General features: G+C 50.1%; 10 protein-coding genes across 12 annotated transcripts; 5 read left to right on the forward strand and 5 right to left on the reverse strand.

Annotated features, from left to right (window-relative positions):
* Positions 1 to 4: 4 nt before the first annotated feature.
* LOC117894035 (importin-4) lies at positions 5 to 4,653 on the reverse strand. Of its 2 annotated transcripts, XR_004648843.1 has the most exons (9): positions 4,476 to 4,653; positions 4,017 to 4,189; positions 3,234 to 3,952; positions 2,768 to 3,171; positions 2,286 to 2,395; positions 1,099 to 2,224; positions 809 to 1,026; positions 200 to 740; positions 5 to 140 (listed from the first exon to the last, which is right to left on the reverse strand). XR_004648843.1 is itself a non-coding variant. In XM_034800882.1 (8 exons), the coding sequence occupies exons 1-8, from the start codon at positions 4,539 to 4,541 to the stop codon at positions 314 to 316; spliced, it is 3,243 nt and encodes a 1,080-aa protein (XP_034656773.1). In that variant the 5' UTR covers positions 4,542 to 4,653; the 3' UTR covers positions 5 to 313. The 2 variants fall into 2 exon arrangements, 1 of the variants encoding a protein (XP_034656773.1); XM_034800882.1 differs by having other exon boundaries at positions 5 to 740.
* An 89-nt stretch (positions 4,654 to 4,742) lies between these two features.
* On the forward strand, positions 4,743 to 8,893 carry LOC117894042. The gene is made up of 4 exons (XM_034800891.1): positions 4,743 to 4,942; positions 5,016 to 5,169; positions 5,205 to 5,819; positions 5,885 to 8,893. Exons 1-4 carry the CDS (start codon positions 4,858 to 4,860, stop codon positions 8,748 to 8,750), a joined length of 3,720 nt encoding a protein of 1,239 aa, XP_034656782.1. The 5' UTR covers positions 4,743 to 4,857; the 3' UTR covers positions 8,751 to 8,893.
* A 197-nt stretch (positions 8,894 to 9,090) lies between these two features.
* LOC117894433 (female-specific protein transformer) lies at positions 9,091 to 10,371 on the forward strand. Of its 2 annotated transcripts, XM_034801496.1 has the most exons (3): positions 9,198 to 9,447; positions 9,702 to 10,048; positions 10,118 to 10,371. In XM_034801496.1, the coding sequence occupies exons 1-3, from the start codon at positions 9,414 to 9,416 to the stop codon at positions 10,331 to 10,333; spliced, it is 597 nt and encodes a 198-aa protein (XP_034657387.1). In that variant the 5' UTR covers positions 9,198 to 9,413; the 3' UTR covers positions 10,334 to 10,371. The 2 variants fall into 2 exon arrangements, 1 of the variants encoding a protein (XP_034657387.1); XR_004648877.1 differs by lacking the exon at positions 10,118 to 10,371 and having other exon boundaries at positions 9,091 to 9,447; positions 9,526 to 9,830.
* A 77-nt stretch (positions 10,372 to 10,448) lies between these two features.
* Positions 10,449 to 12,131, reverse strand: LOC117894432 (polycomb group RING finger protein 3). Its single transcript, XM_034801495.1, has 4 exons — positions 11,737 to 12,131; positions 11,428 to 11,580; positions 11,068 to 11,351; positions 10,449 to 10,976 (listed from the first exon to the last, which is right to left on the reverse strand). Exons 1-4 carry the CDS (start codon positions 11,840 to 11,842, stop codon positions 10,851 to 10,853), a joined length of 669 nt encoding a protein of 222 aa, XP_034657386.1. The 5' UTR covers positions 11,843 to 12,131; the 3' UTR covers positions 10,449 to 10,850.
* A 369-nt stretch (positions 12,132 to 12,500) lies between these two features.
* Positions 12,501 to 13,489, forward strand: LOC117893415 (syntaxin-8). The gene is made up of 2 exons (XM_034800026.1): positions 12,501 to 13,113; positions 13,166 to 13,489. Exons 1-2 carry the CDS (start codon positions 12,582 to 12,584, stop codon positions 13,324 to 13,326), a joined length of 693 nt encoding a protein of 230 aa, XP_034655917.1. The 5' UTR covers positions 12,501 to 12,581; the 3' UTR covers positions 13,327 to 13,489.
* A 19-nt stretch (positions 13,490 to 13,508) lies between these two features.
* Positions 13,509 to 15,290, reverse strand: LOC117893413 (cytochrome b-c1 complex subunit 2, mitochondrial). The gene is made up of 4 exons (XM_034800024.1): positions 15,130 to 15,290; positions 14,856 to 14,989; positions 14,501 to 14,804; positions 13,509 to 14,435 (listed from the first exon to the last, which is right to left on the reverse strand). Exons 1-4 carry the CDS (start codon positions 15,172 to 15,174, stop codon positions 13,593 to 13,595), a joined length of 1,326 nt encoding a protein of 441 aa, XP_034655915.1. The 5' UTR covers positions 15,175 to 15,290; the 3' UTR covers positions 13,509 to 13,592.
* Positions 15,291 to 15,354: 64 nt separating this feature from the next.
* On the reverse strand, positions 15,355 to 16,293 carry LOC117893414 (26S proteasome non-ATPase regulatory subunit 8). Its single transcript, XM_034800025.1, has one exon. It carries the CDS (start codon positions 16,206 to 16,208, stop codon positions 15,414 to 15,416), a length of 795 nt encoding a protein of 264 aa, XP_034655916.1. The 5' UTR covers positions 16,209 to 16,293; the 3' UTR covers positions 15,355 to 15,413.
* An 87-nt stretch (positions 16,294 to 16,380) lies between these two features.
* On the forward strand, positions 16,381 to 17,179 carry LOC117893416 (survival motor neuron protein). The gene has a single exon (XM_034800028.1). It carries the CDS (start codon positions 16,428 to 16,430, stop codon positions 17,115 to 17,117), a length of 690 nt encoding a protein of 229 aa, XP_034655919.1. The 5' UTR covers positions 16,381 to 16,427; the 3' UTR covers positions 17,118 to 17,179.
* A 138-nt stretch (positions 17,180 to 17,317) lies between these two features.
* Positions 17,318 to 20,672, forward strand: LOC117893322 (nuclear RNA export factor 2). The gene is made up of 7 exons (XM_034799910.1): positions 17,318 to 17,461; positions 17,517 to 17,755; positions 17,812 to 18,267; positions 18,324 to 18,608; positions 18,660 to 18,761; positions 18,824 to 19,978; positions 20,046 to 20,672. The coding sequence occupies exons 1-7, from the start codon at positions 17,449 to 17,451 to the stop codon at positions 20,355 to 20,357; spliced, it is 2,562 nt and encodes an 853-aa protein (XP_034655801.1). The 5' UTR covers positions 17,318 to 17,448; the 3' UTR covers positions 20,358 to 20,672.
* Positions 20,673 to 21,307: 635 nt separating this feature from the next.
* LOC117893324 (endothelial differentiation-related factor 1 homolog) lies at positions 21,308 to 22,864 on the reverse strand. Its single transcript, XM_034799913.1, is given in 4 exon segments — positions 21,308 to 21,988; positions 22,062 to 22,222; positions 22,484 to 22,607; positions 22,726 to 22,864. Coding segments are annotated over 3 exon segments (609 nt in total). The 5' UTR covers positions 22,726 to 22,864; the 3' UTR covers positions 21,308 to 21,664.
* Positions 22,865 to 23,655: the final 791 nt, after the last annotated feature.

Below are 23,655 nucleotides of genomic sequence, written 5' to 3' on the forward strand. Positions count from 1 at the left end.
TAGGTTAGTTTTCATTGATTCGTTTAATTTATTTCAGACTATTCATATCGCTTTGCAATTATAAATTAGAAAACATTTCATTAGCTCGTATCGTGCATCCGTTTATCTCTCCGAGAGATCGACTTCTTCGAGAGTTTAAATGATCCATACTGTGTGTGTAATTTTGTTTGAACTTCGACCACATCATGGACAGATTGTGGGATGTTTGCTGACTAAATAATTTGAGATTTTGGCCTAAAACTGCCACGAATGTGTTTGAGCTAGTAATAGTTGCGAGGTCTGACATTGGGGCTGCTGCTGCTGCTGCCGCTGCTTAGAGGGACTGCGCGAAGGCACACAAATTCGGACTCGAGTTGGCCACGTTGTTGAAGTGGCCGGGATAGTCGTTGCGGATCTCCTTCACAAAGGCAGCCATGTTGGCGGCCATCTCTTCGTCGCTAAACTCGCGCTTGAACAGCACGTGCAGCAAGACGTTCAGCATCTGCTCAATGTGATTGGCAATGCTGGGACGCGCATTGAGGTAGAGCATGCGGAATGCCTTCAGCACAACGTCATTCTCTTCGTTGTCCTCGCGCAGGGGCAGACTGGACATGAAAACGGGCAGCACATGGTCCAGGGGCACCATGTTGTGATTGGTTATGATCAGACGCGACACAGCGCCGCAGATGTTGTCCAAGGCAGGAGCATTCTGCTCCTTGGCGATAGCCTCAGAAAGGGCCTGCAAAATCACACCAAACGAGCTGCAAATTGGACAAATGTAATGCTATAAATCAGCAAGAAGATTGCTCATGGTGTTCCCTGCACTCACTCGAAGGACTTCTCTTCCGCGTGATAGACCAGCTCGCCCAGGCCGAAGTAGCTGTTCTGACGTGACTTGGCGTCCGAGTCGGTGGTGCCCGCCAGCAACACGGGACAGAGCGAATCGAAGTAGGTGACCACACAAAGGCCCAACGACTGGAAGCATTCGGCCAGGACGCCATAGATGAAGGAGCGCTGATCTGGATCGTCGTTCTTCTTGGCCTTTTCCTACAGAAATTGAAATCGAAATGGAAATGGTTATGCCGATCGGCGGATCTCCTCCAGGTCTCTGGTACGTACCAGCTTGGTCAAGAAGAAAGTGTACATGCGTCCAAAGTACAGGGAGTATGTCTCTGGGTCGAGGGAGTGACCAATCATGGCCACCAGGTTGCCAGCACTCTCGATGAGTGCCTCATCGTACTCGCTTTCATCGGCCTCCTCCTCGTCGCCGCCGCCACTCGGCTCATTGAACTGACAGGCTGTGTTGTTGAGCAGCACGTCTTTGATGCATCCAATGACCGACTCGGCAAGGTCTGGCGTGGGCAACGCCGCCCGCCCAACGTCCTTGAACAGGTCGCCAAGCTCTTCGAGCACTTGACAGACGACACCCTGCTCCTCGTCGTTCTTTACCAGCGAAACAAACTTGGGAATGAGGATGGTGCATGCGCGCTTCACTCCGTCTGTGTCGTTCAGCTTGTGGAGGGTAACGACGAATGCGCTGAGCGCCGCAATGGCTGCCTTGCGCACGACATCCTGGCCGTGATCAATGGTCTTGTACACCTCCTCGAACACCATTGTCAGGTAGGGGGCGAAGGCGATGCTCGAATTCTTAGCGAACTCCTTGAGCGTCATTATGGCCTCCTCCTTCTCAAAGACGTAGTCGTTCTCCACTTGATAGTCTCCAATATCGTCGTCATCGTCGTCCTCGTTGTCGGTGTCGCCCAGGTCGATTTCGGTCAGGAGGCCGCCGGTGGGCGAGTCCTCGCGCACCTTTAGCAGCGTGTCCTCGGTCGATACGACCGACTGGATCAGGCGTTCGATCACCTTCGGGAAGATCGATGTCATGTTCTCTGTGATAACGACAGACAGGGCTCCAATCAGAGAGTAGATGGCACGCCTCAGGTCCGGATCGTCAGGGCCCTGCTCCAGCATATTCGTGCAATAGTTCATCGTGTCTTGGACGAGGTGCATGAAGTTCTCCTTGCCCACCGTGCGGGTGATCGCGGCCAGTGTATCGATGGACTGAATGCGCAGCTCATTCAGCTCAACGGCACAATCGTTCACCAGATAGTTCTTCAGGATGTCCACAATGGGATTGAAATATGGCACCAAATTCGCCTTCGAGGCGGTGGCCACCGACGAGATGGTGGACAGAGCGAGCTGTCGAATGTGAATCGAGTTCTGTTGGTCCATGCACTCGAAGAGACTGATGGATAGAGGGGTTACAATAAATAGATTACAAATGGACATTGAAAATGATTAATTACCGAGCCATCAGCACCGGCAGATGTGGCACAATCTCCTCCTCGAGGTTCTCGCAGAATACATCCAGGGCATAGAACATGCGATCCATGTGGGTGGGCTCTGGCTGGCCCCTCTGTAAATGTTTACCAAAGACTCTGGTTAAGCTGTGTGTTCGTTGGACTTAAAGTTTAAGGTGCTGCGTGAATGTGGCATGAAAGAGAAACCCCTTTGGGACATGGACATGTGGATGCAGTGCAAGAGTTAGTCAAAGAAATAAAGAACAGAAACTGCACCCTATACTTGGCGAGCACCGATATGCGCTTGATCTGTAACTGACTCGTGTACATTATTGTGTCTTTGGCCGGGGGGGCTGCTGCAGTAGCATGGCCCCTCCCATGGCCAGCCTTTGGGAGCAGCAGCACAAACAAAAGAATTTACAATACATAAATATGAAGATACAAAGACTGGCGCGGGACTGACTGAATTTGGCATGGAGAACACCTACCTGCAGCTCGGCAACCAGTTGTTGGAGAAACTCAAACAGCACGGGCAGAATCTGTGGTGCGAATTTGGATATTTCGGGCTGCATAAACTCCGAGAACTGGCCCAGGGCAAAGAAGGCTGCATTGCGCACGGATGGATCCTGATCGATGATGCCGCCCTTGATGATGTTCAGCATAACTTCGAGATACTTCCGCTTAATGGCCTCCGAACAGCCCTCGGAGATGATGGCCATGGACATGAATGCGGCGCGACGGCGCAGTGGGTCCGGGTTGTGCAGAGCAGGCTCGAGAATCTGCAACAGTGGTGGAATCAGCTTCTCCGGCGACATCTGGAGAGCCATCACATCGAGGGTTTGAGTGGCCGCCGTCATGGGAGTGTTGCTGGTGCCCGAGAAGTAGTCGTCCTCTAAAGAAGTTTTCGGATTAGCAGAGCCATTTGGCGGACAGTGTTAGAAGCTACGAACGAACCATCTTCGCTGTCGTTTTCACAGCACATCATCTCGAAGACGACGAGCAGGATGGGTTCCAGGAGCTTCTGCTTGACGATTGCCTTCTTCTTGACACGGATCATGCGACCCACGAAGGTGACCACCAGAATACGAATCTGATCATCGATCTGCTTGTTGCCCAGCGCCGCCAGGCAGAACTCAACCAAAAGCTTGATGTAATTATTCAACAGTTTCGGCACATACTCGGCCAGCGAGTCTATGATCTCAAAGGCGGTGGTGAATTCTGCTACGACTCCCTTTTCGACAAAGGCCTGGAGAGCAAAGACCATCAGTGGCACGACCTTGGCCACCGTCTGCTCTGCGCTTGTGTGGCCGACAATGAATGGAATCAGGGAGCACATTCCCTCCATCATATTGGCCACAGTGGGGGTGGCCATGTCTCCATTGGCCTGGGCGGTATTCAGCACACTCGAGAAGAGCTGGCAGATCTCCGACATTTGGCTGACCAACTGATCTGGAGCGGAGTCGGTCAACGTGGCGAAGATGGACGAGCCCAGTTCGCTCTCTTTGGGGTCGGCCATGCTGCAGCGTTGGAAAATGAAGGTCAGCAATTCGGCCAACCACGAGTCCTTTTTGTCCGCCTCATGACGCACTAGAGTCCCAATAACCTGGGCAATGGCAGTCTTCACGCCCTTCTCCTTCTCCCTTATCAACGCCTGGAGCATGCACGCCTTAATGCTGCGACGGAACAGAATGTCAGGAAATAGTCCCTTACAAAACCAACGGCCATCCATCGACTTACCCTTCCTGATGCTCGGGCGGCACCATCTGCCAGTTGCGCAGCTTCAGGAGACGCTTGTTCACCAGCACAACTGCCAATTGGCGCGCTTGTGCCTCGCGGTTCGACACCAGCATCTGGCAGAGCACTGGCAGGGCCTCGGGATTCTCGAACGCCTTGCCCAAAGCTGCGGTACTCTACACAAACGGTAACGTACATACATATACATGCATATATAATTTCAGCATTAATAATTGTTCAATTAACGGGGAACCTGCGCGTGTGTGTGCGTGTGTTCACAACGTGTTCGCTCTCTACCGCGAATGATTTTTGCGGAAATATATACGGTATAGAAGTACAAGAAATCACGTGCCAATAGATGCTATGCATCGGCATGTTCGCATTCTAGCTTCTTGCATATAAATGGCCAGTAAATGGGAGGAAACGGCTCCGAGAACGGATAACATCCTTTTGTGTGCTTACCTCGTGTATGCGTTTGGTTTCTGTGCACATCAGACCCGCAATTATTTCATCCAATGTCGCCTCCATTGTATACTTGTGAATTTTTTCTCTCGTTTACTTAATATATCAAATATAAGGATTAAACTAACTGAGAACTGAGAATCAGCACACGCCTGCTTATGTCGATTAATGCCGCCGTCGAAAGAGATGTCACCAATTCGATGTATTTCTGAGGTATTTCTCACAGTCGACTATCGGCTGAAGGCAACTCTGTTCGGAATTGTCACGCTCCGATCTGACCAACACTGGAATTGGCGCCCATTTTGGAACCAAGCGTCGCCTTTTTTGCAGATCTAAATTGTTGTTATTGTTTTGTTGCAATTGTGAAAAAATAGTAAGCGCAATGGAGAAAGGCAATAGGAGCCCTCGAAATACCAGCCCAATGGAACAGACCTCGCTGGGCATACTGAGCTTGGATAATCTCAAAGGTAAGCAGCAGCACAAAGGCCAGCCCAAGAATGTGCAGTTTGTGCAAATTGACATTCATTCTGGTACTTGCAGTGTTTGGCGACTTGTCCAGCTTCAGTAGGAGCGGGAACGGAAGCGGCATGGGTCTCAGGGAAGCCTCCAATGTGCACGAGCGACTGCGGGCAGAGCGCCTGCGAGCCAAGGAGACACTGGAAAAGCCGCGTCCGCGCTCCAGTCAGGCAAAGGGGTACCAACGAGGGGCCGACAGAGCGCCCTGCCCAGCAACAGCTCGAACATCTCGGAGCTGGTCACCGATGAAACGATCGATCTGAACAGCAGCGGCTCCTTTGCCATGCCCACGCCAGCGCAGAAGGGCAGAAATATTTCGTTTGAGCCGGCCGAGATCACCGGCCGCTCGACGCTCTGCCGCAGCGACAAGGGCAGGAAAGTGGTCTCGGTGTCCGACATAATAAAAACATCGTTTGTGGAGAAGGCGCGTCTGCTGGAGAAGAAGCTGCACAATGGCAGCCAGGCGAATGCGGGCTGCAATTGTTCGAACACCAAATCCAAGTCGAATGTGAATGTGAATGTGAGCAGCCTGACGGAGTCGGAGGTTTCGTTCAACTCGTCGCACAGCCTGCCGCGCACCGCTGATTTGAGTAACTTGAGCTTGAACGGCGGCGGCGGCTTCTCCTTCGGCTCGGAATCTGCGGCAGCTGGCCAGGACATGGACGAGAGCTTCGCACCGGCCGAGCTGATGCAATCGAAGCTGGTGCAGGGCGAGATATCCTGGGCCCAAGAGTTCACGGCCATGCCCACAGCAACGCTGAGCAATCAGGCAATGCAAAAGATTGCCGCTCCCCCACCAGCATCCGACATCGAGACGTCCGTGTCCAAGTGAGTTCAAGCGAACCATTTTTTAATGGTTTCCCTTATTGATCCGCACTCTGCACTCTTTTCAGCTCTGTTCTGGCCGGGGATCCGGACTTCTCCTTGGGCTACTACTTCCAGACACGCTCGGAGAATATTTGGAACATTGTGAGCAACGACAATCCCGAGCGAATGCTGGAGGAGAACCCTCCTGCCACTCCCACATCCAACTCTCTCGTGGCAAACACGCCGCAGCCCGACAACAAGACCTACACCAAGGCAGAGGCCTCGAACATGGGCTCCAAGTTGGGGCAGAATCTCATGAAGAAAATGCAGAATGCAAAGAAGAAATTTCATACTGCCATCCAGCCCAAGGGCGGAGCCGGTGCGGAGACGGTGCGTCCGCCCTCGAGCTCCGAGATACTGAGTCTCTCGGCCATAGACAAGGCCTTGCGAGATCTGGACTTTAATTCGGACACCTCCACCGTGGAGGTGGTCGAGCGACTGCGCAAGCATGGCCGTGGCCAGGGGCAGGGTCAGGGGCAGCAGCTGCACGCCGATGAGAACAAGGAAAACGACAGCTCCAATGCGGAGCGAACGCTGTGCGACTCGCACAAGCTAACGGACACCATGAGCTTCACAGACTCCCTCCTAGACTCCACGGACTTTAAGCATTTGCAGCAGAGCGTGTCGCGGAAGGCACTAAGTCCGCTGGCGGACAAACCCCAGATCTTGGTTTCGTGTGCGGACAACGACTCTGTCTTGGCGGACGTGGATGAGTGGCCATCGTCGCCAATGAAGTCACCCAGGCGTGTGCGTCGCGTCAAGACATCGCCAGCTCCCCGAGCTGTGAGCCCAGCGAGCAGTGACGGCCTTCGCCGCCCCAAGACATCCCCAGCTCCCCGAGCTTTGAGCCCAGCGACCAGTGACAGCCTGCGCCGCCCCAAGACATCTCCTTCTGCCCGAGCTGTGAGTCCAGCGAGCAGTGACTGCGTGCGTCGCCCCAAGCCATCTCCTTCTCCCCGAGCTGTGAGTCCAGCGAGCAGTGACGGCGTGCGTCGCCCCAAGACATGTCCTTCGCCCAGAGCTGTGAGTCCAGCGAGCAGTGACGGCGTGCGGCCGCTGCCTACCACAGACGAAGACGGCGATGAGGTGGATGTGGACAAGACGCCAGTGAACAAGAAGCTGCACACTCACAGGGGCTCGCTCCGTCCGGCCAATACCAATGGCAGCCGCACCACATTGAGCTCCACTCGCCTCGATGGCTGCGACGCTGTTCCCTCGTCCACAGAGGGTGAGTTTGCCATTTCGCCAAGTCTCGCCAAGAGTCCCTCACTCTCGGCATCGGCCACAGCCCGAAATCTTTCGCCAATGTGCTCGCCGAGAAGCTGCCTGTCCTCGCCACTGCTGGACAGCACCACCAGCTCCGAGCGGCGACAACTGATGCCTGGTGCGGCACTCCGCAAAACCAACTCCTCGCCGGCAGGCAGCGAGGCAAGCTGCACGAGTGGCTGCACAACAGCTAGACGCGGCGCGGCCAGCAGTGCCAGTGCTCGCAGCATCTCGCGCTGCTCCAACTCCAGCGAGTTCAGCCATCGCGATGGAAAGCTGCTGCCATTGAAGGTAACCCACACGAGCCTCTGCTGGGGCAGCACCAAGCTGCGCACGGACATGCGAAAGTCCATGCAGGTGAAGAATACGGCGGACAAGCGGCTTGTCGTCCGCCTGGGCATCCAGGGACCCGGCTTTCAGCTGGTCGGCAACGACAGCAGCACCATCACCCTCCAGGCCATGGAGTGCCGCAGCATTGTGATTAATTTCTGCCCCACCATGTGTGGAGCGGCCATTGGAGCGGTGTCCTTCTATGCCCCGGTGGGCGCACACAGCAGCCAGCCCGGCATGGAGATCCCCCTGTATGGGTACGGCGGGAATGCAGCCATTTCCATTCAGGGCCTGCTCAAGGGGCCGGTCGGCGCCAGCTTCCTCACCATCGGAGACGTGTGCGAGCTCTCCTCCGGCCCGCTCACGGCCAGCTTCAAGTTCCTGAACAAGGGCCCGCTGACAGCCTTCGTGGGCATCTCTGTGGACTCCACGGTGCTGATGAAGCTGCGTCTGAGCGAGGCGTTCGAGGTGCGTCCCAGCAAGCTGATTTTGCCGCCCAACACGGAGAGCACGGTGCAAGTAATATTCCGCCCGAATCGTGAGGATATGAAGAACATACTGAAGAAGACCGCGCAGGTCCTGACGCTGGCCAACATGCGCATCTTCTGCGGGGACGAGCCCAACAGGCAGAGGATGCGTCACCTGGTGCATCGCATGAGCAGCAGGCAGCGGGAGAAGCTTACCTCCGCCATGCTGGACAGCCTTTGGAGCCCCTTTCCGGACGAGCAGCCTGTGCGGAATATTTGCCAGCTGAACGAGCCGCCCGAGTTCATCCTGGATCTGGTGACTGTCGTGAAGATCATCGACGTGGCCTTGACCCTGAATCGTGACTTTGATGAGTCAGCCGAGACCTCGCTCCTGTTCCTGCCGGAGGCCGAGGAGACCGTCCTGTTCCGCACCATCTGTGCCGCCAACTCTCCCACTCCCACACAAAGCAACATGCTGGAGCCCGTCGATGAGCTGGAGCACGAGGCGGATACAACCACAATGCTGCTGCCCGTGGAGCGAAACTGGTCCGTTCAGCCGGCTGCGATTGAGCTCGGTGCTGGAACCATTGCAAAACTGTCCGTGAAGAACTGCTTCCGCTCCGGCCAGCTCATTGAAGTCCATTGCAATGTGTCGGACTTTGTGCAGATCAGCCCCAGGGAGTGTTACATTGCCCCCGATGGCGGAGAAGTTGAGATTAAAGTTCGCCTATTGCGTTCGCCGAGGCGTGAGGGTCTCAAGAGGGAGCCGCTTATTATGGTTTCAATGGAGAACGAGCGCATAAACGTGCCAGTTAGTGTTAAGTTTTAGAATTCACCGTTTTTTGTATATCTCCTAATTGCATTTGCCTTTCCCCTTAATGTTCTATTAATGTTTATTTGTTCGAAAAGAAAACTGATTTGTGTTAGGCCCATATTTTGAATAAAAGCTGTTTAGCTACGTTGTAATAAAAATGTATTTATTTAATTGTTAAATACTCTTAAACATGGCGCCAATTAATTATTTTGAATGGTGAGGATGTACAGACCATCCCTCTCTTGGTCACACACCTTGCATCTTTAACCGATAAGTTGTAAATCGGATTACCTTGTTCTGCTAACATACCGTGGAAAATGCATGTAGAAAATTCAATTATAGTCATTTCTGGCCGCTATAGCATATATACTGATGATCCGCATCAAAATGCGGATCGTTTACAGCCTTAATTTGTTAGTAAAAGTCAGACAACAAATAAATATTTATTGTGATAATTATCGATAGGTCGATATATATGCAACAGCTCGCCAAGCTGGAAAATAACAATAAAATGTTAACGTGATTATATTAATTTGTGTCTTTAGCATCAACAATTGGGCAACTCAATTAAAGCCACGACTGTAAAGGTTAAAGGTACCAACAAAAGCAGCCCGGCGAGCAGCAGAAGCAGCATAAAGAGGAAGAAAAAAGTGCATAAAAAAGTGCATCTGCATTATAATGGATGCCGACAGCAGTGGAGCGTCCCACCGAGGTCCGTATATAGGAGAAGTGCAGTCGAAATCCGACCAAGTGCATAGCAATTTTTTTCTTTTTGTTGTTTTTGTTATAGTGGCATACGAAGTGAAAAGTGCAATGGAAGAAAATGTACACTGGAAAGGACACGAGCACACCATCCAAATGGTCTGGGACAATTGGACATCCTTAAGCGAATCATTGGACTTCAGATCTGCTCCCAAGACTCTACTCAACGCTCTCTAATGATTTAAGATTAATTTTCCAATGTAGATTCCCATGGATCAAGGACCCGAAGAGACCGGCATGTACGAGACACTGGAAGAGAACGCGACCGCGTGCGCGAGCAGGAGGCGGTGCCCTACTTTGCTGATCCGGTGCGTGAGCGGGATCGTGTGAAGAATCTGCGTCAGAAATCCCCGCGTCCGACTGCTAAGCGGGTGCGACGCACCAGGTCGCGATCGAACTCCTCTGAGCGAAGGCGCCACCATCGCCGTCGCTCTCGTAGTCGAAGTGGCGAGCATCGACGCCGGACCCGGAGTCCGCGTCGACGCACGCCACCGCCGCGGATAATAACAGTTCCTGTGCCAGTGCCAGCACATGAGTTCGCATATGGATACGTAAGTGCCATTCCCAGATTCCAATTAATTAAATTCATTTTTTCTCTAATTTGTTGTGTGTATTTTCAGGGCTGGCCGGCACCCCATCCAGCGCATCAGTTTAATGGGATTTATGGTCCAATGGCATATCCACCGCGTCCACGATTTGGATACAGACCAATGCGACCTGCGTTCCGGGCACCCCCATATTCCAGGCCTTATGGACACCAGCCATACCGTTCTCGTCATCCATTCAATCCGCAATCTCGTTTTAGTTATAGAAACTCGTGGCAACATCCAAATTAAAGACACATTAAAGACACCCTTCGAGACTTTCGACATAATTAAAAGTTTATTTACAATCGTGTGTGTGTGTGTGGTTTGTACATTAAAATAATAAATATATTTGTGTATATTTGATACTAAAAAGAGGACAATATGAGAACATGAAAATATTGCAAATACATAGAGAGGGTTGATTAAATCAGGGGCGACATTAGCAACAAATGGGAGGGGGAGGGGTAAACACACGATAAAGGATACAAATAAAGGAGTACTTACGCCTAGGAGGTGGTGGTGGTGGTGGTGGGGGAGAAGGGAATAACTATTAGACTACGACTTTATATACATGCACATTTACACATACATATGTACATAGATGTGGGGATGGGATACGGAAAGGGCACGGGGGAGGGGGAGGGACTAACACTATGCTGGGGGTACTCTCCTAATTACGATATTTACGCTTTGTCAATAAATTATAAAAATAGATCATTTGTTGTAGCATTATACTAGAAACAGCAGAGGCCCATCGTCGCAGTTGTTAGAGATCAACTCGGGGTCGAAACTGCAGGCGGAGCGGAGGATCCCTGAAACGCCATCGTGTGACATAGACAAACTTGAGCGTATGATCTTTGCCCAGCAGCTCCTCGTTGCACAAAATGTCAATCTTTAATAGGGAGAGAGAGTTGATGGGTTCAGCAGTTGTAGAAATGTGGAAGCTCGAACGAAATAGAATTGATGTGGAGGGGAGGACTTACTTCACGATACTTTTCAATCCCATTGAGGATTTTCTTGGCGACCAGCTTTTTGAGATGCGTTATCGTCGCCTGGGAGCTACAGCGTATGAAGCGCCTTTGCAGATTCTTAAAGTTATTGCTTATACACTCTAGGCACACATTGACCTGCTCGTCCAGACGATGGAAGTCGGATTCGGCATGGGCCTCCATGACCTTCTCATTGTCATCCTCATGGTTTTGCGTGATGTCCTTCGGGCAAGGCATGTTCCTACTTTTGTAAAAGTCTCGCTCCCTGCGCGATTCATCTGCAAATTTGAGAATTAAAACAATTACAAATTGGTTGCCATTCGACGTCAAGCACAAGCAAAATCAAAATCAAACCTTCTTGCAGTTTCGGCACCAGTTTGTACACAATGTCCTGCATGGTGCGATCGAAACTGATGTATTGCAGGGGATGAGATTGGTGTATGATGTTATCGCAGGTGGGGCAGGTTTTCTTTTCCTCAAGGTGCTTCACCAGGCAGCTCTTGCAAACTGAAAAGTTGCAAAAAATCGAAATTTAATTCAGTGCTCTTTTGGCTGTCTGTTTTGTGGAGGCTTGAGTTGAGCCGGCTTGGTGGGGCGGGGCAGGTGTTGCCACCGGGCAGGCCTCGGCACAGCCCAGCTCCAACGAACGTCAGTGAAACTCACATGTGTGCAGACACTCCGTCACAGTTGTGGCATCAATGAAATATCCGCCGCAGATCTTGCACGTGATGTGCGGGTTAATTGTCTTCAGCTTCACGCGCCGCTCCATGGTGGATAATTGAATTTGTTGTTTGACTTTTATTTAATTTATTGTAGTGTAGAGTTGGTTCTTTGGAGTGCCGTGCTCTCCCACTCTCTTCCCTCGATTACCAGGTGCAGAGAACAATGGCCCGCGCTGGCCTCCTTTTAGGGAAAAGGCTCGCAAACATTAACACAAGCACTCAACATGTTGGCCAACGTTTTAAGACCCTTTTTTGTTTAGTTTTTAGCAATAATTTTAAACAAATAAAAGAAATCACGACTAAATTGTGTGTACGTGTGAGTCAGGGATGGGCGATAGTTGCGTACCTGTTACTTGAAAGTATTTTCAAACCACCATTCGCGGCTGTGACACGGCCATCACATTCGCCCAACATGTGCATGTATTGTTTATAATAATCAGCAAAAACCCAAGAGTAGTGCTCTTATTAAAAAATAGTTATTTATTTTTATAAAATTAACAAACATAAATAATTCTATAATACAAAAATAATGGTGTTGAGATATATTACATATTACCATGTTCATCACATTAATCACGACTTTCCCCAGTCACAGATATCGGCAAGTCTCTAGATATCGCCTTTCAAAGTGTGAGTGCAGATGTCAAATGCCATTTCAAATGTCAAGAACATTGGAGTATTTCAAACACTGCACTTTGGTGACTTGCAGCACTGCTGCACAGCTGTTTTTATTTTATTGTTTGGCTTCGGCGTAGTTTTTAATTTGCTGATAAAAGTGTCGACCAAATGGCTCTCGTAGATCATGACTCATGGGACATCGAGTACGAGGGCTGCGAGAGACTGCGCCATCAGTTGCTGGTCCAACTGCATCAGCGCCAGCAACTGGGTCAGCCCAAGGCGAAGGAGTACATCCAGCTCACAGACAGCATCAAGGCGGGGCTGGATCAGTTGGACAAAGATGTCAAGCATCTAAAGGTAGTACTAGACAATGCCATCACCTGGGAGACCAGTCCCCAGGAGGAGCTGCAGCAGCGTCGCATCGATTGGGACAAACTAACCTCCCAGTTGCGCGAGGTTAAGCAGAAATTTACGAACAGCTCGCGGGCCAATGTGCTGGCCGCTTCTTCAGGCTCCGCCTGGCAGGAGCAGGGCCAGCCGCCCGCTCCCCGCGAAACACCCATCGATGTGGAGGCCCTGAAGCTGAGGCAGGCCGAGATGCTGGAAGATCAGAATCGTGGCCTCGAAGTGCTCTCGGCCACGATTTCCCGACAGCGAAACCTGGCCACCCAGCTGGGCAACGAAGTGGAAGATCAGAACAGTGAGCGCTTATTACTCTCCATTAACCAATTCTCACCTGTGACCATTTCCAGATATTCTCGATAACCTGGCCAATGCAATGGATCGCGTGGAGACGGGAGTGCAACGGGAGACGCACAGCATTGGGCAAGTGAATCGGAGGGACAGCACCTGGGGCTACTGGCTGCTCATCATAGCTCTGTTTGTGGCCATTCTGGTGGTGGTGCTTGTGTAGTTTCCACTTGTTAAACGTTTTCTATATTCTATGTTATATTATTCGAGTTTTATGCATTTTTCGAGCGAGTGTCCCCCTCCAAAGATCCCAGACCCCTTCGGCGTGCATCTGGCATTCCTGCAAGTGTATTTATATGAAATTAAACTAATGCTTTTAAGAGAAAGATTGCAGCGTTTGTCGCGGATCGTTGATGCCTGGACAACAGGTTTATTTAGTCGTTACATTTACGGATAACAAGGGAGTTCTTTTTTTTCTTTTTGTTCTACTTAAGCCAAATCAGAAGCGTAGGGCACGTGCGCCAGGTTGCCAATGGCACCGACCGACAGCTTGGAGCCGGCCACCTTCTTGGCAGCCTCCTGGACCTGCTGCTGTGAAATGCCATCGATGGCAGCAATCAAAGTGTCAGCCTCCAAGACGTTTCTGCTGAGCGCCGCCTGGCGTCCGATCTCCTTGATCAGACCACCATCGGAGGAATACTTCGAGATGATGCGGGCCTTCAGCAGGGCCTTGCCACGGGCCACATCCTTTTCCGAGACCGAGCCGGACTTCAGGCCGCGAACCAGGAACTCGACGGTCTTGCCAATGTCCTTGGCATCGCCGGACACAACGAAGCCAAAGAGACCGGCATCGGAATAGCTGGCATTCAGAGCCCTGACGGTGCTGGGGCTTGAGCCGCCAGCACTGTTGGCAGCCTCGCCGAACAGTCCCGAAGAGTTGCCGCGCTTGGTGGCCGCACCAGCGCCCACAGCCTGCTCCAGCACGGCAAAGGCAAGAGCCTCCTTGTGGTTGGCAATGGAGCCGCCCAGGCCAGCAACTGCGACAGTGGCACGCTGTCCTGTGGTGTCCTTGCGGGCATCGCCGCCAAAGTAGTTGGCCGAGGCAGCCTTTCCACCGCCGCTCGGGAACTCCAGGGTCTGGGCGAAGCCCGACAGAGTGTTGTTGTCAATGCCCACACCAACAACGGCGGCGCGACTGGCCGAAAAGGTGTTGGCTACGTAGTGCAGCAGGCTTTCGGTCGACAGATTGCCCAGCTGGAACCGGGGGATGTAGATGGAGTTGCCCAGACCGGAACGGAAGGCGGCCTTGTGGACCAGCTCGATGGCACGTTGCTGCACAAAAATAAAGATTTTTAGGAATTTGTAGAGGCTACAGGCTACTGTTGAGAATTGCTTACCTCGCGGGTGACAGCATCCAGCTGGTTGTGCAGAGTCTTGGCATTGTCCTTCAGCTCCCAGGGCTTGAAGGCAGGCTGCAAGAGATCCTGCAGGTAGCGCAGACCGGTCTCCACATTGTCGGCTGTGGTCTCCACGGTGTAGCCGACGACCTCGCGATCGCCCCAGGTGGTCAAGGTGCCGCCGACCTGCTGAATGTTACGGGCAATGGCGAACGCAGACGAGTTCTGGGTGCTCAGTCCTCCGGCCAAGCGCAGCAGATGGGAGGCTCCCAGGGTATCGTAGGCCTCGTTACGGGAACCAGCTCTGCAAGATGTCAGATTAATGATGATCCAGTCACAGTGGGCAGTTACTTACCCCAGCACAACGGACACGCGCGAGACGGGAACGGTGGCATCAGCTGTGGCCACAACCAGTTTGTTCTCGAGAACATTCACACTGACGGCGGAGGTGTCGCCCACAGGGCGTGGGCAGGTGGCATAGCCCCGTTTCTGACGAAAGACAGGATAACAGTGTCATTAGTCCTCTCATTATTAAGACAGTTTAAACAGCAACTATATCTTTTACGTAACACGACTTTCCACAGGGGAAATTATTCTGCCGTGATTTTGTTGGTTAAGTTGAAACTTACAGCGATAGCGCGCAAGAGGTGCGTCTTACTTGCGTTGCAGGCCATTGCGTTAATTAATTTACTAACTTTTTCGTATGCTTTCTAAGCAGTTTTTTGTTATAAATAATCGCAGAGCGAAAATTTTTACTCCGCTATCGTTCGCTCCGCTGTGAAGATCTAGTTCACCGCTCGCGCTATCGACAATCAAAACAATCGAACTGGCTCATTTCGGAACTAAGCCACGCATAGATTAAATGTTACTTTATTGATGCATTTTTAAAAATATTACAACTTTTTTAGGTCACTTAAACTATCATCTCCAGATCCCGGGCATAGCTGAGCACCTGCTCGGCCAGCTCCTCGGAGGGCAGGGCCTCTTTTGGCTTTATGCTGCGGTCTGTGAAGCTATAGTTTCCATTGCCCTCCAGTTTCCACTGGCGTTTTTCGCCAAACACTTTGATCTCATCCGGAACACGCAGATTCAGACGCTTGGCTGCGTCCTTGGCGGATATCTTCTCGTACGACTTCTCAATGCAGGCGCCAATTTCGTCACGCACCGTCTCCACCAGCAGGTCCATGAAGTAGTTGTAGACTTCAGCGGGCATCGAAGACTTGGCCTGGAAAATCTTATTGTACCTCCCCTCCATGATGTACTGCTCGAGGGCCAGGATGGGTCGAATGTACTGGTTGTGCTGGATGATGTCCACCGACAGCAGCTCGAGCTCGGTGTGGAAATCGGAAACTCGATTGCCGGACAGCAGGTACAGCAAGTTGAGGCCCAATAGTTTGTACTTGTTGTCCGATTCCCCAATGATCTTGGCATAGTCGTAGTAGTAGCACTTCAGCTGCGACATGTAGCGCTCAAAGGCTTGCAGATCCTTGCTCAACACGCTGTGTTCCACTGCGATTTCCAGCACGCAGCGGGCCAACAGCAATTGCTTTTTCGAGTTCTGGGCATCGTTGCCGTCTGTCGGTAGGAAGGCCATCTTGACTAGGGCTATTTTCAGTTGGTCCAGCAGCTGGCCGCATTTCTTGGTGTTGGGTGGACGCTTGGACCACTCGGCAGTCAGTTCCTTGTATAGTGTTTCCGCCGAAGCCATTTTTAACTATTTCTATACTTTGTTTGCAAAAACCACGGAGAATGAGTTTCGTTTTTGGTGGACTCTAGAGATGGCTTTCCGGGAGTATTGAACCGATTGTACACACCTATCGATGACTGGTCATCGATGATTTGTCAGTGTTGACTAACGCGAGTTCACGCTGTCTTCTCTTCGGTCTAATCGAAATTATTTTGCATCCAGAAACAAACAAACAAAAAAATGTGTGACGACGCCAATGACGCCGCCTGGGACGACTCTCTGTTGATCAAAGTCTACGACGAATCCGTTAATCTGGCACGCGAGGCGTTGGCCCGCCGCTTGGCAGACTCCACCAATTCGCGCGAGGAGGAGAACAAGAAGGAGGAATTCAACATTGAATCGGCCACCGATGCCACCAGCCCCGAGCCTGTTTTCTTCAAGGTGGGAGACTTCGCGCGGGCCACATACACTGATGGTGTGGACTATGAGGGTACCGTGGTGTCCATCAATGAGGAGGCAGCTACGTGTGTGATCCGCTACCTGGGGTATGAAAACGAGCAGGAGATCTTGCTCGCCGATCTGCTGCAATCTTGGGGCAAGGACGCCCGTCGCCAGCAGTCCATAATGGCCTACCAGTTCGAGGCCGAGGAAGCGCAACAGGAAAAAGTTCGCGGAAAGCCTGCCAGTGCCTCAAAGAAGTCGTCCGCCAAGGCAAAACCTGCTGCCAGCGCTGGTATCTCTGGAGGACCGGGCATGCCCACTATGCCATTGATTCCTCCTATCATCCCCCCCTGTGGAAATCCTGGCGAGGAACAGGACCTTATGTCCATGCTCACTGCATGGTATATGTCTGGCTACTATACGGGCTATTTCCAGGGGAAGAAGGCGATTCCACGACAGGTGGAAAAGAAAAAGACTCCCAAGAAGTAACTTGAAACTTGTAAATTGTAAGACTTGTAACCATTAAGAAGCCAACACAAAATAAAGATTCGACGCGTGGACCACGCTGAAAAAAGAACAGTTATTAGCTGAAGGTCAGACATTTGTCAATCGTGGGTAACCTCATAGTCGACCGGATAGAGCTCCTCGCCGTCGATCGTTGCTACAGTATACAGATTCTTAAAGTGAATAATGTGTGTCTCAGAAACTTGAGACAACTCCAATTCGGAAACTCAGCACAAATTCTGAAACGTGTCAGTGTTGGGTAACCGGTCGAAGTCGGGCTTGCATTTTACTTTCGACCTGATGACAACTGCAAGCGATGGATCCGCGCCGTAAGATATTTGAACAATTCAAAAATAAAACGTGTTTTTTAATTCATGGCCATAGTCCACAGATATGTGTTAAACTTTTCGGATGGGTCGCAGCCGATCCAGGTGGACTATCCCGACACCAGGGTGTTTAGGAACTGCTCAAGCTATGGCGATCGTGTGCCGGGCCTTAGCTGGAATGAGTTTTGCATTCATCATCAGGGACAACTGGAGTATTTGCAGGATCCAAAGCAAGTGATACTCGAAGCGATCTTCGATGCGATCGACGGCGAGGAGCTCTATCCGGTCGCCTATGAGGTTGGCCCACCATTGAAAAATTTCTGGCCTCCAGCTAATAACTGTTCTTTTTTCAGCGTGGTCGTCGCGTCGACAAGTTTCTGGCGCGTGCCTGCAAGCCGGCGATTGACAAGCTATTTGCCCAGAAGCTCTGCCTAAGCATCTCAACCGGCGCCAGTATACAGATAAGCGTGCAGCTCGGTGTGGCCGCCAACAGCAGCAAGCAGATTTCGCCACCGCTGCTAATTTCTCAGGAGGTTTCGCGCCGAATGGAGCGTCTGGAGGTGCACAACGGCGTGCGCGGAGTGTTGAACCTAAGCAACTTCGGGGCGAATCCCTGCTTCAAGAGCATCGTAGTTAGTCTGGCCAATGTGGCCACCCTGAGGCACGTCTGCAGCAGCATCTATCACAACGATGACAGCTTTAGCGCGGTGAATGGCTTCATTTTCGCCGACAATCAAATGAAGAGCGTGGATCCGCTCAAGCTCTTTGGCGATGTCGAATATGGGCTCCTCGATCTCAGTGGAAATAAGGTATATGCCAGCCAGGTGTTAGGTCAAACCAAGAACTACCATGAGAACATTTTCAGATTGCTTCTGCGGTTCGTCTGTGCCGCGAACTGAAGCGTATTCGTGCAAAGGAACTGAAGCTGGCCAACAACCCCATCACGAAGAGCTCCAAGTATCCCAACAGCATCAAAGCGCTGCAGGGGAACTTCAGTATGGTGGATGGCATTCCCTACGACAAGCTCCACACCACCTACACGCCCCTGAACCACGACATCGATCTGGAGTCGGATGGCATACGCATCGACTGGACCAATAAGTGGAAGCTGGCGGACTTTGAGCAAAGCGAGGACTGGCATGCCTTTCTGGTTCGTAAACCAAAACCAAAGTCAGCTATTTCTCATATATGACCCTTCTAGGTACCCGATCCCATGCACCTGTTGACTGAGCAACGACTTTTTAGATTATTCTTCATTACGGTCAATCAAATGCTGACAGAGATTTATCCCTGCTACTACAAGGTGAGCTCTCATCTGCGGATCTGTCTGTATTGATGTGATTTGTAATGTGAATCCTTTTGTAGTTTGATGGGAAGGAGCACATTTTTCTGGCGCGCAATTGCTTCGAGCAGATTGCATATTTGGTGCACAGCTGCAATCTGGAGATAAAACTCCCCGATGCGGGGCCAATGGTTGATCGAGATGTGAGCGTGGCTCCTCGCACCATTCCGTTCTATATGCGCATGAATGTCAGTCGCTTTAAGCTGCATCACGTGGATCCCCAGGAGAGGATCACCAAGTGCATACAGAAGTGTTTTGTGGTCCAGAATCGTGTGCTCAAGATGTCGCACTTTCAGGCAACCGAAGGCCTCAAGGGCCTGTGGGTCCACATGGGCTCGACGAGAATTCTAAACAACATCCTCTCGATTATCTCGCGTCTGTACATGTCCAACTGCTCGGAGATTCGGCTGTGCAACAACAGCATTCTCCGCATGGACGGTGCGCGCGTCCTCTCGCGAATGGGCAGCCTGAGGGCGCTGGACCTGGGCCACAATTGGATACACGACTTGGAGGACATCAAGTCGCTGGGCGATCTGCCGCTGAAGTCGCTGCGTCTCCATGGCAATCCGCTGTGCGGAAAGTACAGCCTCCCCAATGACTATATCCAGGCAGTGCTGAAAATCTTTCCCCAACTGACGACTCTGGATGGGGTGGATCTGAGCAGCAAGCCGGGCCAGGCGCCGCAGAAGAACTTCCTCTGCGACATTGGCGCCTACGAGCTGCTGGGCGACGTATTCCTCCGCAACTATCTGCGCGACTTCGAGCAGGCGGAAGAGCGAGCCAATCGACTGATGAAATATTACACGGACGACTCAATCTTCACGATGACCTGCAACTATGTGATGGGGCGCTCGCAATCGTTCAAGGCGCAGCTCTTCAAGCGCATCTCCAAGTACACGAAGCACTCGCGGGACATCAGGAAGTGGTCGGACTACACCAAGGCCACAAACGAATTCCATGTGGGTGTGATGGAAATCATTGGCGTGCTCATGGAGCTGCCGAGTGTCGTCCACGACTTTATCTCCCTCCAGACGGACGTGATGCACTTCAATGGCAAGTCGGCGTTTATTCATGTCACTGGGCTGTTGCGCGACGACTCTCCGAGCACCCACAACCAGGAGGAGCTCTATTTGGCCTTTAGCAGGGACTTTGTACTCAAGATCGATGATCAGGGAAAGGTAAGGATATCTTTTGAGATCAATTTGGGATCATTTCATTGATTCATCCACCATCTGTCGTTGTCAGGGCTTTGGCAAGGAGTCGCGCCGCTTGAAGATCGTCAATGACCACTTGAGCATCATGAATCCCTCGAGGAACCAGGTGAAGAGCGCGTTCAAGGTGTGCCCACTGCCAGATAATCGTCTGATGACACCAGCATCCGAGGACTCAATAGACGCCAAGAACGACAAGCTCATCATTTTCCTCGAGCTGACCGGCCTAACATCTCCATGGTGCACAAGGATCGTGGAGACTGCCGAGTGGGATTTCGAACTGGCCACCAAATTGTTTATTGACATGGTGGAAAAAAAAGAGCTTCCCGACTCGGCCTTCCACTAGGCAACACAACTTAATGTTCCTTAATGTGGAATCCTAACTCATTTGAAAACCCAAAGAGCAAATCAAAGACTAGCAACTACAAATGTTTGTGCCTTCAAGCCACCTTAATCGAATACTAATATTACAACCGAACAAGCTACCTATCAACCCTCCAATGAAATCAAACCTTGAAGACTGCTAGATGGCCAAAAAAACATTTATTTTATGATATTTAAGAGTTATTCACTGGCAAAACACGACTCATCCATCATTCTCCCACATTAACTACTACACTGAAAAAGAGACATTCATAGCAAATACACATGTATATATATAGGTATATAATTGTTTATATATCATCCATATCCTCTCCGTGCTGTAACTCTGCTCTGTTTTGGGCTGGCATAAATTCTATGCAAAATAGTCTGGAGTGTTAGTTCGAGTAAGAGAACATCGATCAAATGCCATCGCTTACAGTATTTAAATATTTTGTAGACTAGAAATGTTACCCTAAATACACATTAAGAATATGTTTTCTTGTATACATAATGTATGTATATAGAATGACGAGACGAGACCGACCCGAACCCTTCCTTATTCCCTTCCTTTCCTCTCCTTTGCTTATACGATACATTCGCTTATACGTTACACAAAAAGTAGGCAAAGTGAAAGTCCGACTAAGCTCTAAGAATTCGCATAATTTCATTTAGTTGTACACACTCTTATGTGGATATATGTATAATGGATATTAATCAAGCTGGTGTTTGCTTTTGTTGGATCATGCAGAATGTTCGTTTGAATTGAAAGAAATTTCTGTGTGTTTCCATGTGTTTGCATTTTAATTTCACAACTTCAATTTTGGTATAACCGAAAGGAAAGGCAATTGCAATTGGCACTGCCATTGCCTGGTTGAAAACTCTCTTTTTACCCTCGAGCCATGAGCGCTTAACAAATAATATCAAATTAGTCTGTTGCGTTTCGCGTTTAGTGTCTCTCTCTCTCTGTCTCCGGGGGGCTTGAGCGAGGCTGTGCTTGTGATTTGTATTTTTAAAAATTACAATATTTAATTTATCAGAAAAAAAATAAAAAGGCAAATAGTGCATGCAAATAGTAGGAAAAGACATTGTATGAATGTGTTTGCGTGTGTGTGTGTGTGTGTGCGAAACGCGGCGATTGATTTGGTTTTTGGCTTCAATCAAAAGAATATTCAAAAACTATGGCGCTCATAGATAAAGGATTGGAGGATTGGTTGCGCTTGTCTGTCTGTCTTGGGCTGCTTGGTTTGGTTAACCCGAATTTGATTTGGTGAAGAGCCTCCCGATAAGGCTTCATTTGCGTCTTCTGCTCACGGTGCTCCAGCCAGGCTCCTGGTGTTGCTGGTGCTGCAGCTGCTGCTGTTGGTGTTGCTGCGACTGCTGCTGCTGTCTGGCGTTGGCATTGTTGCGTGTTGAGGTGTTCGATGGTGGAGCGCCACAAGCAGAGGACGCTGCAGCGTCGTCTCACTTTTTACCGGGAGGCGCTATTGGTTGGCCACGCTCCTTGCCGCGCAGCTTGATGCCAAGCACCCGCTCCATTTTTCCGAGTATCAAGTTGTTAGGAATGCCGCGTCCGGCCTCGTAGTCAGTTATAACCTGCTGCTTCTCACAAATTTTCTGCCAACCAAAGGGAGAAGGAATCAATTTTGAATGAGTTTTTGGACTAAAGAGCAAGAGATTGAGAACCTACAGTGGCCAAGTCCTTCTGGCTGAGACCCTTGTTCTGACGTCCCTGTTGAATGATCTTGCCCACATCAAGCGGTATCTTGTCGTGGCGCAATTCTTCAGTCTCGCGGTCTAGCTTGGCAGTGTTCTTGGTGGTCACATGCTGCTTGTTGGTGCCAGCACCATCTGTGGATGGGATGACAAAATCAATAGCAGATATAGATCGGATCTGAGGGTTGAGTGGAAACTAGGCCAAGCAGAAAATAGCCCCTCAATGCATATTACTGCGCCTTGTGAAATGCCACGCAATACTTCATCACCGCAATTGCAGCAGGAGGTTTTGTTGTTGTGCTTAGGTTAGGCCGAGCATCAAGTACATGTGTGTTTGAGTGTGTGCAAAGGGGTTTTGGGGCCAACCGGGGGCCGGTGATTCCCGACCCTACTCACATTTTTGTTGGGTGTCCACGGCAACACCTTGGCGGCGAGCCTGATTGACCGCCGACTCAGTTTTCAGGGTAGACGATTTTGGAGCCTTCTTCCGCAGAACTGTAACAGAATCCCAGTCTGACATCTTTGATTTCGTATGGTTTTTTTGATGGCCAGGCACGAGACGTGTGGAGAGAGAGAATGGTACAACAATTATGAATGAATGTCGCTCGACTCTAGTTGCACGCTTTGACAGGACTTACATTGACTGCTTCACTTATGTTAAACTTTCTTTTATTATTAATTAAAACTATAAATTCCAGAACTATCTGAATTTGTAGGTTGTATGTGTCAGTGTGACCGCGGAGTTATACCAACAGACCCTCGGAAATATACCGAGATATACCCTTGCATTTTCATAATGTACTGTAAATATACGGTAAATCTTAAGTAATATTCCTCGATTTTGATGTTCTATTAGGTATTACTAGCTAGTTAGGAGTCTTCACGCTAAAACTATAGTTTCATCCGATATATCAATCAATTCTATAGCATAAAACGTTAAGTGAACTCCCATGTTGTGAGCGAGAAATTTCCCTTCAAAAGAGAGAGAAAATTACCTACGGAAAAGATTTCGTAGTCAAAATATCCACATAATATTCCAGGTATACCTGGTATGTGTCCAGTGTGACTGACCATCGCAAATATACCGGAATATGCCAAAATTGAGAAAATATACTATATTTTATACCGAGATACCACAAATCATAAGCTTAACCTGCTGAACCGCCCTCTACTTAAACAGGTGAACAAGTTGGATAAAACCACGGTATATATTACTTTTTGTAAATTTATCTTATAAATTGGATGGATTTTACTTTAAAAAGAAAGGGAGGATATCTTTTACCTGAACTTCGCTTCATTTCTTCAAGTTCATTTTCAAGTGTTCAAGTCTGGTCGTCAATGGGTTAACCCATAAACTGTGCAGCCAACGGTAAAATTATGATGAAAGCTAAACAAATTACTTATTAAATGTCTAGAAAAGCAATGAAGTGTAGAAAGTTCACTACTGGTCGCACGGGACGGACTTTTGAACATGTTGAACACAAATCCCGATATCGCACCTGACGCCACCGAGGACGTCACAAGAAGATTGTGGCCGTGATTTATAATGGATCGAAGCTACTTGAGTG

The sequence above is a fragment of the Drosophila subobscura genome, chromosome J (genome assembly GCF_008121235.1).
Source record: "Drosophila subobscura isolate 14011-0131.10 chromosome J, UCBerk_Dsub_1.0, whole genome shotgun sequence".
Taxonomy (NCBI): domain Eukaryota; kingdom Metazoa; phylum Arthropoda; class Insecta; order Diptera; family Drosophilidae; genus Drosophila; species Drosophila subobscura.

Bases quoted from the DNA above. Each gene is read 5' to 3' on its own strand.
- LOC117893415 (XM_034800026.1), top strand. From the start codon at position 12,582: ATGGCTCTCGTAGATCATGACTCATGGGACATCGAGTACGAGGGCTGC. The intron at 13,114-13,165 runs GTGAGCGCTTAT...GACCATTTCCAG, and splicing joins CGAAGTGGAAGATCAGAACA to ATATTCTCGATAACCTGGCC.
- LOC117893322 (XM_034799910.1), top strand. The intron at 17,756-17,811 runs GTTGGCCCACCA...TTCTTTTTTCAG, and splicing joins TCTATCCGGTCGCCTATGAG to CGTGGTCGTCGCGTCGACAA. The intron at 18,268-18,323 runs GTATATGCCAGC...GAACATTTTCAG, and splicing joins TCGATCTCAGTGGAAATAAG to ATTGCTTCTGCGGTTCGTCT.
- LOC117894433 (XM_034801496.1), top strand. From the start codon at position 9,414: ATGGATGCCGACAGCAGTGGAGCGTCCCACCGAG. The intron at 9,448-9,701 runs GTCCGTATATAG...TTTCCAATGTAG, and splicing joins CAGTGGAGCGTCCCACCGAG to ATTCCCATGGATCAAGGACC. The intron at 10,049-10,117 runs GTAAGTGCCATT...GTGTATTTTCAG, and splicing joins ATGAGTTCGCATATGGATAC to GGCTGGCCGGCACCCCATCC.
- LOC117894035 (XM_034800882.1), bottom strand. From the start codon at position 4,541: ATGGAGGCGACATTGGATGAAATAATTGCGGGTCTGATGTGCACAGAA. The intron at 4,190-4,475 runs GTAAGCACACAA...CCGTTTGTGTAG, and splicing joins AAACCAAACGCATACACGAG to AGTACCGCAGCTTTGGGCAA. The intron at 2,396-2,767 runs GTAGGTGTTCTC...AAACATTTACAG, and splicing joins AACTGGTTGCCGAGCTGCAG to AGGGGCCAGCCAGAGCCCAC.
- LOC117893416 (XM_034800028.1), top strand. From the start codon at position 16,428: ATGTGTGACGACGCCAATGACGCCGCCTGGGACGACTCTCTGTTGATC.
- LOC117894042 (XM_034800891.1), top strand. From the start codon at position 4,858: ATGGAGAAAGGCAATAGGAGCCCTCGAAATACCAGCCCAATGGAACAG. The intron at 4,943-5,015 runs GTAAGCAGCAGC...TGGTACTTGCAG, and splicing joins GAGCTTGGATAATCTCAAAG to TGTTTGGCGACTTGTCCAGC. The intron at 5,820-5,884 runs GTGAGTTCAAGC...CACTCTTTTCAG, and splicing joins ATCGAGACGTCCGTGTCCAA to CTCTGTTCTGGCCGGGGATC.
- LOC117894432 (XM_034801495.1), bottom strand. From the start codon at position 11,842: ATGGAGCGGCGCGTGAAGCTGAAGACAATTAACCCGCACATCACGTGC. The intron at 11,581-11,736 runs GTGAGTTTCACT...GCAACTTTTCAG, and splicing joins GACGGAGTGTCTGCACACAT to TTTGCAAGAGCTGCCTGGTG. The intron at 11,352-11,427 runs GTTTGATTTTGA...TCAAATTTGCAG, and splicing joins GGTGCCGAAACTGCAAGAAG to ATGAATCGCGCAGGGAGCGA.
- LOC117893414 (XM_034800025.1), bottom strand. From the start codon at position 16,208: ATGGCTTCGGCGGAAACACTATACAAGGAACTGACTGCCGAGTGGTCC.
- LOC117893413 (XM_034800024.1), bottom strand. From the start codon at position 15,174: ATGGCCTGCAACGCAAGTAAGACGCACCTCTTGCGCGCTATCGCT. The intron at 14,805-14,855 runs GTAAGTAACTGC...GACATCTTGCAG, and splicing joins CGCGTGTCCGTTGTGCTGGG to AGCTGGTTCCCGTAACGAGG. The intron at 14,436-14,500 runs GTAAGCAATTCT...ATTTTTGTGCAG, and splicing joins TGGATGCTGTCACCCGCGAG to CAACGTGCCATCGAGCTGGT.